This window comes from Kogia breviceps, chromosome 1 (assembly GCF_026419965.1).
Source record: "Kogia breviceps isolate mKogBre1 chromosome 1, mKogBre1 haplotype 1, whole genome shotgun sequence".
In the NCBI taxonomy this organism is placed as follows: Eukaryota; Metazoa; Chordata; class Mammalia; order Artiodactyla; family Physeteridae; genus Kogia; species Kogia breviceps.
Window position 1 is genome coordinate 159,790,181 of NC_081310.1, and position 13,371 is coordinate 159,803,551.

At 37.3% G+C, this 13,371-nt stretch overlaps 1 protein-coding gene across 1 annotated transcript in view; it reads right to left on the bottom strand.

The window, feature by feature from the left end:
- C1H1orf185 (chromosome 1 C1orf185 homolog) overlaps nucleotides 1-13,130 on the bottom strand; it is a 29,100-nt gene extending 15,970 nt beyond the window's left edge. The window contains 3 exon segments of the mRNA XM_067025867.1: nucleotides 251-386; nucleotides 11,621-11,718; nucleotides 13,122-13,130. Of these exon segments, the coding sequence (XP_066881968.1) occupies nucleotides 251-386; nucleotides 11,621-11,718; nucleotides 13,122-13,130 (243 nt within the window).
- Between the last annotated feature and the right edge of the window lie 241 nt (nucleotides 13,131-13,371).

Consider the following 13,371-nt stretch of genomic DNA (forward strand, 5'->3'; position numbering starts at 1 on the left):
ATATGGGGAATACAGGTTCTTAGGCTAGAGAAACAGAGAAGAAACTGTAGAAGGAGACATTTTCATTTAGTCTTTCAGTTTCCTGTAAAATAAACTCTAACTAGTTTGGGTAATTTAAATTTAGCTTCTTGTTATTGTCCCTCAAATTTAAAAATGATAGTGGATAATTTAAATAATTTAAAGACAACGTTAATGATATGGTGTCAAAAGAAATTATTTGAAAACATTGCTATAAAATATTACACACTACCTGTAATTGGAAATTTCCAGTATGAAAATTTCGAGAAATAAAAACACACTGAGAATGAGATTTAATCTTTGCCTTTGATGGTCTTTGTCTGCATCTCTCATCAATTGTTTTAAATTTGGAATCTTGAAATATTTCTCTGAAAAATATTTTATAGAGAATATTATTAAACATGAATTATAAAACAAAATTATTCTGTTTCCAACAGTTCTACATAAACGTTTTAGAATCAGAATATATTATATATTTATTTTTTAAAGCACAAATTAACTTATATATTCCCTTTTCATATGTTACTGATTTCATTACACCTATTTTGATCATAGAACATAAATTAAGCTACTTCTTCGCAGGGTTAATATTTCCAGTTTGAAGATTAGCCATCAGTTTTTGATAACCTTCTCTCTGGTTGTGAGATAATTAATCGACTTTAATGTCAATTAGTCTTTTCATAGATTTTCCTTTAATGGCAAAGGAAATTAAATGAAATGGAACTCAGTGGCCAATTTTATATTTAATAATGTCTCTGGCAAAAGTAAGTAGAAGGAAACTGAATTGAAACTAATGACTTACAAGGGAAGAGTACCTGTGATCTTTATGCATGCAGCCACAAGTAATTTTGAGAGAGGGTTAGAAATAATGAAGCAGCAAGTAAACTGATCAAAGCTGATCAAAGACAGGTAAGTATAAAGGAATGTGGTTTATAATAGTAATTCTAAACTTAACAATTTAAAAAATAATGCTGATTGCCTTTTCTTCTTTCCGAGGTACTAGAAATTTTCCAAATTAATTCAAGAGATCATATTATGTTACTTATTGTGGTATTAACAATTAAAATTCATTCATTTATTGAATTCAATTGACAACAAATATTTACCGAGTACTTACTATGCACCATGCATTATTCTGGATGTTGTATATACAGTGGCAGGGGGAAAAAAGCACAGCCACTATACTCATGGAACTGTCATTGCTCTCATGGAGCTTAAACACTAGCAAGGAAGACAGGTATTAATAAAACAATCACAAGAAAATGAAAAATTACAACTGTGGAAAGTATTATCAAGGAAAGCTACCTGCTACTCTGTGAGTATATAAGAAAGGGAATTAAGTTGGTTAGAGAGGTCAGGGAAGGCTTTTCTGAGGATGAGATGATTGAATTAGGCATCTGAAGAAATGGGAGTAGTTATTAGATAGAGTGTAGTGGAGGAGGGGAGTTGTAGGAGAATATTCTAGTCAGAGAGAATATCAAGTGCAAAGACCTAGTGGCCAGATTAGGACAGTGTAGCAGAAGCACAGAAAGCAAGAGGGAAGGTGGAGATGAAACTGGAGCGTATGCATGGGCAGACCACATAGGGCCTTAAAAGTCATGTGACTTTGTCTTCATCCTGAAAGCAATAGCAGGTCCTTTATAATGTAGTGGGATTGGGGTGGAAGGGTGGGGTGACTTGATCAGATTTGCATTTGGAAAATATCTGGCTGAAGTGCGAAGAAGAGATTAAATGAGGAGTATAGTGAAGATAAAGGGTCAGTTATAACTCTGTAGGACTATGTGAGGGATAATGATAAGTTGGATAAGGTAGTGGCAATGATAATTGAGAGAAATGGATAGATTTGAGTAATTAATGAATTAAAATAAATAGAACTTGGTGATAGTTCAAATTTAGTAGGGGTGGGAAAGAGAGAGGGAGATATCAAGCATGTCTACCGTCTTTCAAGGAAAAAAAACAAACCAAAACAATCCTTCCTTGACCTCACATTTTCTTCCAGTTTCTGCCCCTTTCAGCAACTCCCCAACATCAAAAAAAAAAAAAAAAAAAAAAAAGCTTCTTAAAAGGATGTGTATACTTGTCTGAATTTTCTCTTGTACTTTACACAAAAATAAGCTTCTGAACACATCACTCCACCAAAACTGTTCAAGGCTACCAATAACTTCCATGTTACTATTCCAAAACTTATTTCTCTATCCTCATCTTTCTCAACATTTAACATAACTGGTCATTGCCTCCTTCTTGAAACATTTTCTAATTTTGACTTCCTTGACACCACACGTTTCTGCTTTTCCTTCTCAGATGTTGTTGATTCTTCCTTCTTTTTTCTATATGTCTAATATTGGTGAGCTGAAGACCACTCCTATGTTCTTCTCTTTAAACAATCACTCCCTCGTTAGTCTCATCCAGTTGTATGACTTTTTTTAAAAATTGGAGTATAACTGCCTTATAATGTTGTGTTAGTTTCTGCTGTACAATGAAGTGAATCAGCTATATGTATACATATATCCCTTCCGTCTTGGACCTTCCTCCCTCCCACCCCCATCCCACCCATCTAGGTCATCACAGAGCACCGAGCTGAGCTTCCTGTGCTTTACAGCAGGTTCCCATTAGCTATCTATTTTACACATGGTAGTGTATATATGTCTATCTTAATCTTCCAATTCGTCCCACACTCCCATTCCCCCCATGTCTACCCATCGGTTCTTGTGTCTGCATCTCTATTCCTGCCCACAAATAGGCTCATCTGTATCATTTTTCTAGATTCTACATATACTAGTTAATATACAATATTTGTTTTTTCTCTTTCTGACCCACTTCACTCTGTATGACAGACTCTAGGTCCATCCACACCTCTACAAATGACCCAATTTCGTTCCTTTTTATGTATGACTGAGTAATATTACATTGTATATATGTACCACATCTTCTTTATCCATTCTTCTGTCGATGGACTTTTAGGTTGTTTCCATCTCTTGGCTATTGTAAATAGTGCTCCAATGAACACAGGGGTACATGTGTCCTTTTGAATTATGGTTTACTCAGGGTATATCCCAGTAGTGGGATTGCTGGGTCATATGGTAGTTCTATTTTAAGTTTTTAAAGGAACCATCATACTGTTCTCCACAGTGGCTGTATCAATTTACATTCCCACCAAGAGGGCAAGAGGTCCTTTTTCTCCACACCCTCTCCAGCATTTATTGTTTGTACATTTTTTGATGATGGTCATTCTGACCAGTGTGAGGTGATACCTCATTGTAGTTTTGATTTGCATTTCTCTAATAATTAGTGATGTTGAGCATCTTTTCATGTGCCTCTTGGCCATTTGTATGTCTTCTTTGGAGAGATGTTTGTTTAGTTCTTCTGCCCATTTTTTGATGGGGTTGTTTGTTTTTTTGATATTGAGCTGCATGAGCTGTTTGTATATTTTGGAGATTAATCCTTTGTCCATTGCTTCATTTACAAATATCTTCTCCCACTCTGAGGGTAGTCTTTTCGTCTCGTTTATGGTTTCCTTTGTTGTTAAGTTTAATTAAGTCCCATTTGTTTATTTTTGTTTTTATTTTCATTACTCTAGGAGGTGGGTCAAAAAAGATCTTGCTGTGATTTTTGCCAAAGAGTGTTTTTCTTATGTTTCCCTCTAAGAGTTTTACAGTGTCCAATCTTACATTTAGGTGTTTAATCCATTTTGAGTTTATTTTTGTGTATGGTGTTAGGGAATGTTATAATTTCATTCTTTTATATGTGGCTGTCCACTTTTCCCAGCACCACTTATTGAAGAGACTGTCTTTTCTCCATTGTATACTCTTGTCTCTTTTGTCATAGATTAGGTGATCACAGGTGCGTGGGTTTTTCTCTGGGCTTTCTATCCTGTACATTTGATCTCTATTTCTGTTTTTGTGCCAGTACCATATTGTCTTGATTACTGTAGCTTTGTAGTATAATTTGAAGTAAGGGAACCTGATTCCTCCAGCTCCACTTTTCTTTCTCAAGATTTCTTTGCCTATTTGGGGTCTTTTGTGTTTCCATACAAACTGTAAATTTTTTTGTTCTAATTCTGTGAAGAATGCCATTGGTAATTTGATAGGGATTGCATTGAATCTGTAGATTGCTTTGGGTAGTACAGTTATTTTCAAAATATTGATTCTTCCAATCCAAGAACATGGTATATTTCTCCACCTGTTTGTGTCACCTTGATTTCTTTTATCAGTGTTTTATAGTTTTCTGCGTACAGGTCTTTTGCCTCCTTAGGTAGGTTTATTCCTAGGTATTTTATTGTTTTTATTGCAATGGTAAATGGGATTGTTTCCTTAAATTCTCTTTGTGATCTTTTGTTGTTAGTGTAGAGGAGTGGAAGAGATTCCTGTGCATTAATTTTGTATGCTGCAACTTTACCAAATTCATTGATTAGCTCTAGCAGCTTTCTGGTGGCATCTTTAGGATATTCTATGTATGGTATCATGTCATTTGCAAACAATGACAGTTTAACATCTTTTTTTCCAATTTGTATTCCTTTTATTTCTTTTCTTCTCTGATTGCCATGCCTAAGACTTCCAAAACTATGTTGAAAAAGAGTGGTGAGAGTGGACATCCTTCTCTTGTTCCTGATCTTCGAGGAAATGCTTTCAGTTTTTCACCATTGAGAATGATGTTTGCTGTGGGTTTGTTGTATTCAGCCTTTATTACTTTCAGATAGGTTCCCTCTATGTCAACTTTCTGGAGAGTTATCATCATAAATCGGTGTTGAATTTTGTCAAAAGCTTTTTCTACATCTATTGAGATGATCATATGGTCTTTATTCTTTAATTTGTTAATATGGTGTATCACATTGGTTGATTTGCATATATTGAAGAATCCTTGCATCCTTAGGATAAATCCCACTTGAGCATGGTGTATGATCCTTTGAATGTGTTGTTGGATTCTGTTTGCTAATATTTTGTTGAGGATTTTTGCATCTATATTCATCAGTGATATTGGTCTGTAATTTTCTTTCTTTGTGATATTTTTAGTTTTGTAATCAGGGTGATGTTGGCCTTGTAGAATGAGCTTGGGAGTGCTCCTCCTTCTGCAATTTTTTGGAAGAGTTTGAGAAGGATAGGTGTTAGCTCTTCTCTAAATGTTTGATAGAATTCACCTGTGAAGCCATCTGGTCCTGCACTTTTGTTTGTTGGAAGATCTTTAATTACTGTTTCAATTTCATTACTTGTGGTTGGTCTGTTTATATTTTCTAATTCTTCCTGGTTCAGTCTTGGAAAGTTGTACCTTTCCAAGAATTTGTCTATTTCTTCCAGATTGTCCATTTTATTGGCATATAGTTGCTTATAGTAGTCTCTTATGATCCTTTGTATTTCTGTGGTGTCAGTTGTAATTTCTCCTTTTTCATTTGTAATTTTATTGAGCCCTCTCCCTTTTTTTTTTTTTTTTTGATGAGTCTGGCTAAAGATTTATCAATTTTGTTTATCTTCTCAAAGAATCAGCTTTTAGTTTTGTTGATCTTTGCTATTGTTTTCTTTGTTACTATGTCATTTATTTCTGCTCTGATCTTTATGATTTCTTTCCTTCTACTGACTTTGGTTTTGTTTGTTTGTTTGTTATTTTTTCTCTAGTTGCTTTAGGTGTAAGGTTAAATTTTTTATTTGAGATTTTTCTTGTTTCTTTAGGTGAGATTGAATTGCTATAGACTTCCCTCTTAGAACTGCTTTTTTTCATTGTCATCTGTTTCTATGTATTTTTAAATTTCCTCTGATTTCTTCAGTGATCTCTTGCTTATTTAGCAGCACACTGTTTAGCCTCCATGTATTTGTGTTTTTACAGTTTTTTTCCCTGTAATTGATTTCTAATCTCATAGCATTGTGGTCAGAAAAGATGCTTGACATGATTTCAATTTTCTTAAATTTACTGAGGCTTGATTTGTGACCTTGGAAAATGTGATCTATCCTGGAGAATGTTCCATGTGCACCTGAGAAGAAAGTGTATTCTGCCACTTTCAAGTGGAATGTCCTATAAATATCAGTTAAATCTATTTGGTCTATTGTGTCATCTAAAGCTTGTATTTCCTTATTTTCAATCTGGATGATCTGTCTTTTGGTTTAAGTGGGGTGTTAAAGTCCCACACTATTGTTGTGTTACTGTCAATTTCCCCTTTTATGGCTGTTAGCATTTGCCTTATGTATTGAGGTGCTCCTAGGTTGGGTGCATAAATATTTATCATTGTTATATCTTCTTCTTGTATTAATCCTTTGATCATTATGTAGTATCCTTCCTTATTGCTTGTAACAGTATTTTAAAGTCTATTTTATCCGATATGAAATTGCTACTCCATCTTTCTTTTTTTTTTTTTTTTTTTTTTTTTTGCGGTATGCGGGCCTCTCACTGTTGTGGCCTCTCCCGTTGTGGAGCACAGGCTCTGGACGCACAGGCCTAGCGGCCATGGCTCACGGGCTTAGTTGCTCCGCGGCATGTGGGATCTTCCCAGACCAGGGCACGAACCCGTGTCTCCTGCATCGGCAGGCGGATTCTCAACCACTGCGCCACCAGGGAAGCCCCAACTACTCCATCTTTCTTGTGATTTCCTTTTGCATGGAATATCTTTTTCCATCTTGTCACTTTCAGTCTGTATGTGTCCCTAGGTGTGAAGAGAGTCTCTTGTAGACAGCATATATATGGGTCTTGTTTTTGTATCCATGCAGCCAGTCTGTGTCTTTTGGTTGTAGCATTTAATCCATTCACATTTAAGGTAATTTTTAAATTTTTTTCGGTACATGGGCCTCTCACTGCTGTGGCCTCTCCTGTTGTGGAGCACAGGCTCTGGACACGCAGGCTCAGCAGCCATGGGTCACAGGCCTAGCTGGTCCATGGCATGTGGGATCCTCCCGGACCGGGGCATGAACCCGTGTCCCCTACATTGGCAGGCGGACTCTCAACCACTGAGCCACCAGGGAAGCCCTAAGGTAATTATTGATATGTATGTTCCTATTACATTTTCTTAATTGTTTTGGGTTTGTTTTTGTAGTTCCTTTTCTTCTCTTGTGTTTCCCACTTAGAGAATTTCTTTTAGCATTTGTTATAAAGCTGGTTTGGTGGTGCTGAGCTCTCTTAGCTTTTGCTTGTCTGTAAAGGTTTTAATTTCTCCATCGAATCTGAATGAGATCCTTGTCAGGTAGAGTAATCTTGGTTGTAGGTTTTTCCCTTTCATCATTTTAAATATGTCATGCCACTCCCTTCTGGTTTGTAGAATTTCTGCTGAGAAATCAGCTGTTAACCTTATGGGAGTTCCCTTGTATGTTATTTGTCATTTTTCCCTTGTTGCTTTTAATAATTTTTCTTTGCCTTTAATATTTGTCAGTTCAATTACTATGTGTCTTGGCATGTGTCTCTTGGGTTTATCCTGCCTGGGACTCTCTGCACTTCCTGGGGTTGAGTGGCTAATTCCTTTTCCATGTTAGGGAAGTTTTCAACTATAATCTCTTCAAATGTTTTCTCAGACCCTTTCTCTTTCTATTCTTCTTCTGGGACCCCTATAATTCAAATGTTGGTGCATTTATTGTTGTCCCAGTGGTCTCGAAGATTGTCTTCAATTCTTTTCATTCTTTTTTCTTTATTCGCTCCTTGGCAGTTATTTCCACTATTCTATTTTCCAGCTCACTTATTCGTTCTTCTGCCTTGATTATTCTGCTATTGGTTCCTACTAGTGTATTTTTCATTTTAGTTATTGTGTTGTTCATCACTGTTTGTTTGTTCTTTAGTTCTTCTAGGCTTTTGTTAAACATTTCTTGTATTTTCTTGATCTGTGCCTCCATTCTATTTCCAAGATTTTGGATCATCTTTGCTATCATTACTCTGAATTCTTTTTCAGGTAGGTCCCTATTTCCTCTTCATTTGTTTGGCCTTGTAGGTTTTTACCTTGCTTCTCCATATGTAACATATTTTTTTTGTTGTCTCATATTTTTTGATGGGTGGAATTGTGTCTTACTGGTTGTTTGGTCTGAGGCTTCCAACACTGGAGTTCGCAGACACTTGGGAAGAGCTGGGTCTTGGTGGTGAGATGAGGACCTCTGGGAGACCTCACTCTGATTAATATTCCCTGGAGTCTGAGGTTCTCTGTTAGTCCAGTGGTTTGGACTTGGTGCTCCCACCACAGGAGCTCAGACACAATACCCCAAGCCCATGAACCAAGATCCTGGAAGCCACATGGCATGGCAAAAAAAAGAAAAAAAAGAGCGGAACAATAATAAGGAATAAAAATTAAATAGGGGCTTCCCTGGTGGTGCAGTGGTTGAGAATCCACCTGCCGATGCAGGGGACACGGGTTTGTGTCCTGGTCTGGGAAGATCCCACATGCTGTAGAGCGGCTGGGTCCGTGAGCCATGGCCACTGAGCCTGTGAGTCCAGAGCCTGTGCTCTGTAACAGGAGAGGCCACAGCAGTGAGAGGCCCACATACCACAACACACACACACACACACACACACACACACACACACACACACACACGCACACACACACAAAATTAAATAAATTTAGAACACTAACAGATATATTAGAAAAAATAAAAATATAAATGAAACAACAACTGAAAGGTAAAACAGAACCACAATAGTAGGAAAAAAAGAGGGGTCAGAAAAGGCCTTGGCTGTGTGGGGAGAGGCTTAAGGGGCAGGGTTTAGGTGGGGGGTAGTGTCTGGGCTCAGTACACACATGGCTGGAAAAGGCCCTGGTGGGAATGGGGGGCAGGGCTTAGGCTCAGCATGGCTGGAGGGGGCTCGGATTGCCTCTGGCCTCAGAGTGTGGAAGATCATGCCCGGGACCCCAGCAGGCTTGCTGGGGCATAAGTGTCGGGGGGGACACTAGTCCCATTCCCTCTGATCTTCAGATCCCCTAGGGTACCTCCCTGTTCACCTCTACTCTTTCCCCTTCTCTCATTCCCACATCCCCAGGACCCATGTGGATGGAGGGTCCTCAGAAGGTGGAGACCCAGACCTGGGACCCCAGCATGCTCCCCAGGGCCCGAGTGGGCAGGGGAAATGCTGGCCGCATTCCCCTCTGATCCTCCAAACCCCTGAGGGTCTCTCCCTGTCCCTGTTAATCCCCTTGTGGTGAATGGGTCTCTCCAGGCATGGGAACCCCTTCCCTCTCCCAGCCACCCCTCAGGGGTGCCAGTACCATCTCACCTCCACTCCTCTTCCTCTCTTTCTCCCCTCAACATCCTACCCAGTCACTTGGGGGTTCCTCCCATCCCCTTGGGTGTCAAGGCCACCCACCAGCGTCTGGTAGGTGCCCTAGTTGTGAGGAGATGCAAACTCCATGTCCTCCTACTCCACCATCTTGACTCCATGCCCCCCAGTTGTATGATTTTATATACCCTCTATACATTGATAACCTAAATCTTCAGCCCTGATTTCTCCCCTGAAGTTCACACATGTATATCTGACTGTCTAACATTTTTACTTGGATGTCTCATAGGTTTTCAAACTTACATCCAAAATACAACTCCTAGTTTACCACCACTCCCTCAACTTGTTTCCCTCCCAATCACCTCCTCATCTCAGTAAATGGCATGATTAACTACTCAGTTGCTCATGATAAACATGTAGGTATTAGCATTAACTCTGCCATTTCACTTATCTTTCCTTACCTCATCCAATCCATCAATAAGACCTGCTAACTTTACCTGCAAAACTACCCCAAGTCCAGCCCCTTCTCTTCATCTTCTCTACTTCCATATTAGTCTAAAGACACAATCATCCTTAACATGGACTGTGCAGTAGCCTCCTAACTTGCCTCTCCGCTTTTACTCTTGCTCCATTAACATACAGGATTCATAGAGACATAAGAAAAATCTTTTAAAAATATGAACTCTCATACATTGCTGATGGGAATGTACATCCATCTTGGAAAACTGTTTAGTAGTTTCTTATAAAGCTAATCATACTATCCACCAATTCCACTCTTACCCAAGGGGAGTGAAAGCACATGTACAAAAAGATTAGAATGTTCACAGCAGCCTTATTTCCTAAGGGCTAAAAGTTGGAAATGACCTAAATGTCCATTAACAGAAAAATGGATAAAGAAACTGAGGTAAATTCATACAATGTAATACTGCTCATTAATCAAAAGAATGAACAGATAAATGCAACAGCATAAATGAATCTCAAAAATATTACATTAAGTGAAAAAAGCAGACATAAAAAGTCCATTTATATGAAGTTCAAGAATAGGTAAAATTAATATATGGTGATAAAAATCAGAATAATGACTGCCTCTGGGTAGGAGGTGGGGAGAAATTCCTGGAAAGCAGAATGAGGGATCCTTACAGGATGATGGAAAATTTCTATCTCTTGACTGGGGTTGTGATTACATGGGAATATATTTGTTGAAATTCAACATCATATATTTAAAATCTATATCTCAAATTTTTAAGTGTTATTAAAATGTAAATCATCTATAGGTGGCATTGTAGTCTTTAAAATGGGGATGATATTACTGCAACTTCATGGGGCAGTTATGAGGTCTAAATGAGATAACTACATATAAAGCACTTAGAACAGTGCACAGTAAACACTTGATTTTAGCTATTATTATGATGATAATGTCATTCCCTTGCTTAAAATCTTCTGATGGCAGAAATAATAAAATCTAAACTCCATGTTTTAGCCTACAAATTCCTGTGTGATTTGACCCTTATCTCCCTCTTTAATCTCATCATTATTTCCCTCTCACTTCAGTCTACTCACACTGACTCTCTTTCTGTTTACTGAACAATACCAAGATCATTCCTACTTGGAGTTTCTGTACTTGCTATCCCATTAGCTTAGAAAAAAGCTCTTCCACAGGGTCGTCACATGTCTGGCTTCTTTTTTTAACCTAAGTCTCAGATTAAATACTACCCACTTGAAGAGACATTCCCTGACCACTTTAATTGTTAATTATCTGTCTCCTCCCAGTGGCACTGCAAGTCTGTGAAAGAATGAATTAGTGAATTATTTCTGGTTTTCTGACTTGTGCAAATGGATAGATAGTATGTATTCATTTGCTGAAATAGGGAATACTGGAAGAGTGTGTGGGAAGACAGTACTACAATTTAAATTTTTTAACATGAGCCAAAGCAAATACTGAACCAATTAAATAATAAAAAACACCAAATTTGGGGGTTGAAAGGAACTGAGGTATCAAGTATCTTTTTTCCAACTCTGGCAAAAGACTACATTTAGACCATACTAGAGAGTCTGTCAGCTCTCTTCTTAAACATCTCCTAAAGAAAGAGAGTCTTTTTCTCTCAGTAATGGTTTTAACCTCTAAATTATTAGTCAAAATTTAAAAAATTTTCTACCCTTCTATTATAATTCAAACCCATGTCTACTACAGAATAAAATAGATCTCGTTATTCCTTAAAATTTTAATGCATGAAGATTGCTATTATACTGCTCGGACTATTATACTACTAGGACTTCTCTTTTCAGGCTACTCTAAACATGTAAAGTTTTCTCTCCCCAATCAAATTACAGAATAAATATCATTATAGTTATTTAAATTTAAAACCATTTGAGGAAATCTTTCACTGAATTTTTAAAAGAAAAAAAAGTCAAATGTTCTAATAAATCTTACCTTCGTTTGCAAATCAGGAACCACAAAGCTGATGCCAAAGCAAAGAAACCAATTCCCAAAGTAACAGCACCAGCAGCCAGAAAATAGGTTAAAAAAACCTATACAAATAAATTATAAAAGATTATTTGAGGCATGTACCTTCATTCTCTATGTAAAATTAAATGACATAATAACTTAACACATAATGTAGTGTTAATAACACATAATGTGTGTTAATACACATTAACACCCATAAAAACACACATAATGTGCATTAATAACACATAATGTAGTGTCTAAGACATTAATGAGGCGGTTGTAGCCTCTCCCGTTGCGGAGCACATGCTCCGGACGTGCAGGCTCAGAGACCATGGCTCACGGGCCCAGCCGCTCCACAGTATGTGGGATCTTCCCAGACTGGGGCACAAACCCGTGTCCCCTGCATCGGCAGGTGGACTCTCAACCACTGCGCCACCAGGGAAGCCCTGCTTGTTTTTATACAGCTGTCACCTCCTTTCTTCTTATCTAGTTGTCTCCCTTTCCAGTCCAGCTGTGAATTTTTATGCTACTTTTCCAGTATCACTCTTTGCAGTCCTTCAACATAAGAGGATTTCCATTTTAAGATTTTTATTATCAATCACTACAAGGAGGTAGATGAGGGTAGTAAAGAACAAATATGAGGAATTTTTAAAGATCTTAGAAATCTTTAAACATTTTATCTCTACTTTTTCTCAGGAACAGTAAAAGATCATAGCCAAAAGCTAAATAAAAGCAATGTAAATAATGATATATCACAGGTTTATAACTGGAAAAGCCTACAGGAATTATATGGTATAACTCCTTCATTTTACAGATGATTAAACTGAGGCCCAGGTGAAAGCAGTAATTGAAGTAAGGTCATGCAGCAAATTAAAGGCAGTCCTCTGTTTTTTTTCTATTATCGTATCCCTGCTACCAAGCATCTTAATACTGGTATGTATTAAAAAGAATTAAGAATAAAGAAAGCATGAGATATTTATAGTTAGGTTGGTCAAGTATTCATTAAGATTCTGAAATCTGCTACCTAAGCATAAAGCAAGCTGTAGAAAGCTTTCACAGAAGGCTGTATAGAATTTGAAGGACCTTAAGACAACTTAGGAGAATATTATTTGGGGAAAAAGAGGTTTAAAAGTATAAAACTAATAGAAGATCTTTATGTGTGAACATATTATAAGTTCCACTAAGGGTATGACGTGATAAAGACTTTGTTGTTCCCATACTTTTGTTGTTTTCTAAGTAATTTCCAACTTTATAGATGGTGCCTCTCAAATCTTAGTTTTCTTTGGGTTCAGAGATATCTACATTTGGAAATTAATTAACGGTACAAAAAAGTTACATGAGGCTATTTATCAAAGTGATACAATATGAAAAAACACCTCCAATTTTCATTTTTATGTATGAAAAAATGTAGATATTTTGGACCAGATAATTTGTTGTGAGGAAATGTCCTGTGCATTGTGCCGAAGATATCTCCAGGCATTACCAAATGCATTCTGAGGGGCAGAACTGCCCTCAGTTGAGGATCACAGGCATAGTGGTATAGGAAATATCAGATAGTATTAAACGATAAAAGCAAGATAGATAAAACACATATTTTTTAAAAATTTAAAGATATAGTTGTACTCAGATATAAGATAAATATTTCTATGGACAAAAGAAGAAAAGCAAGACGTAGAAATAAGTAGGAGCTAAAACAACAAGCATGCTAGGCACTGAGATCTGGAAGCAGGAAT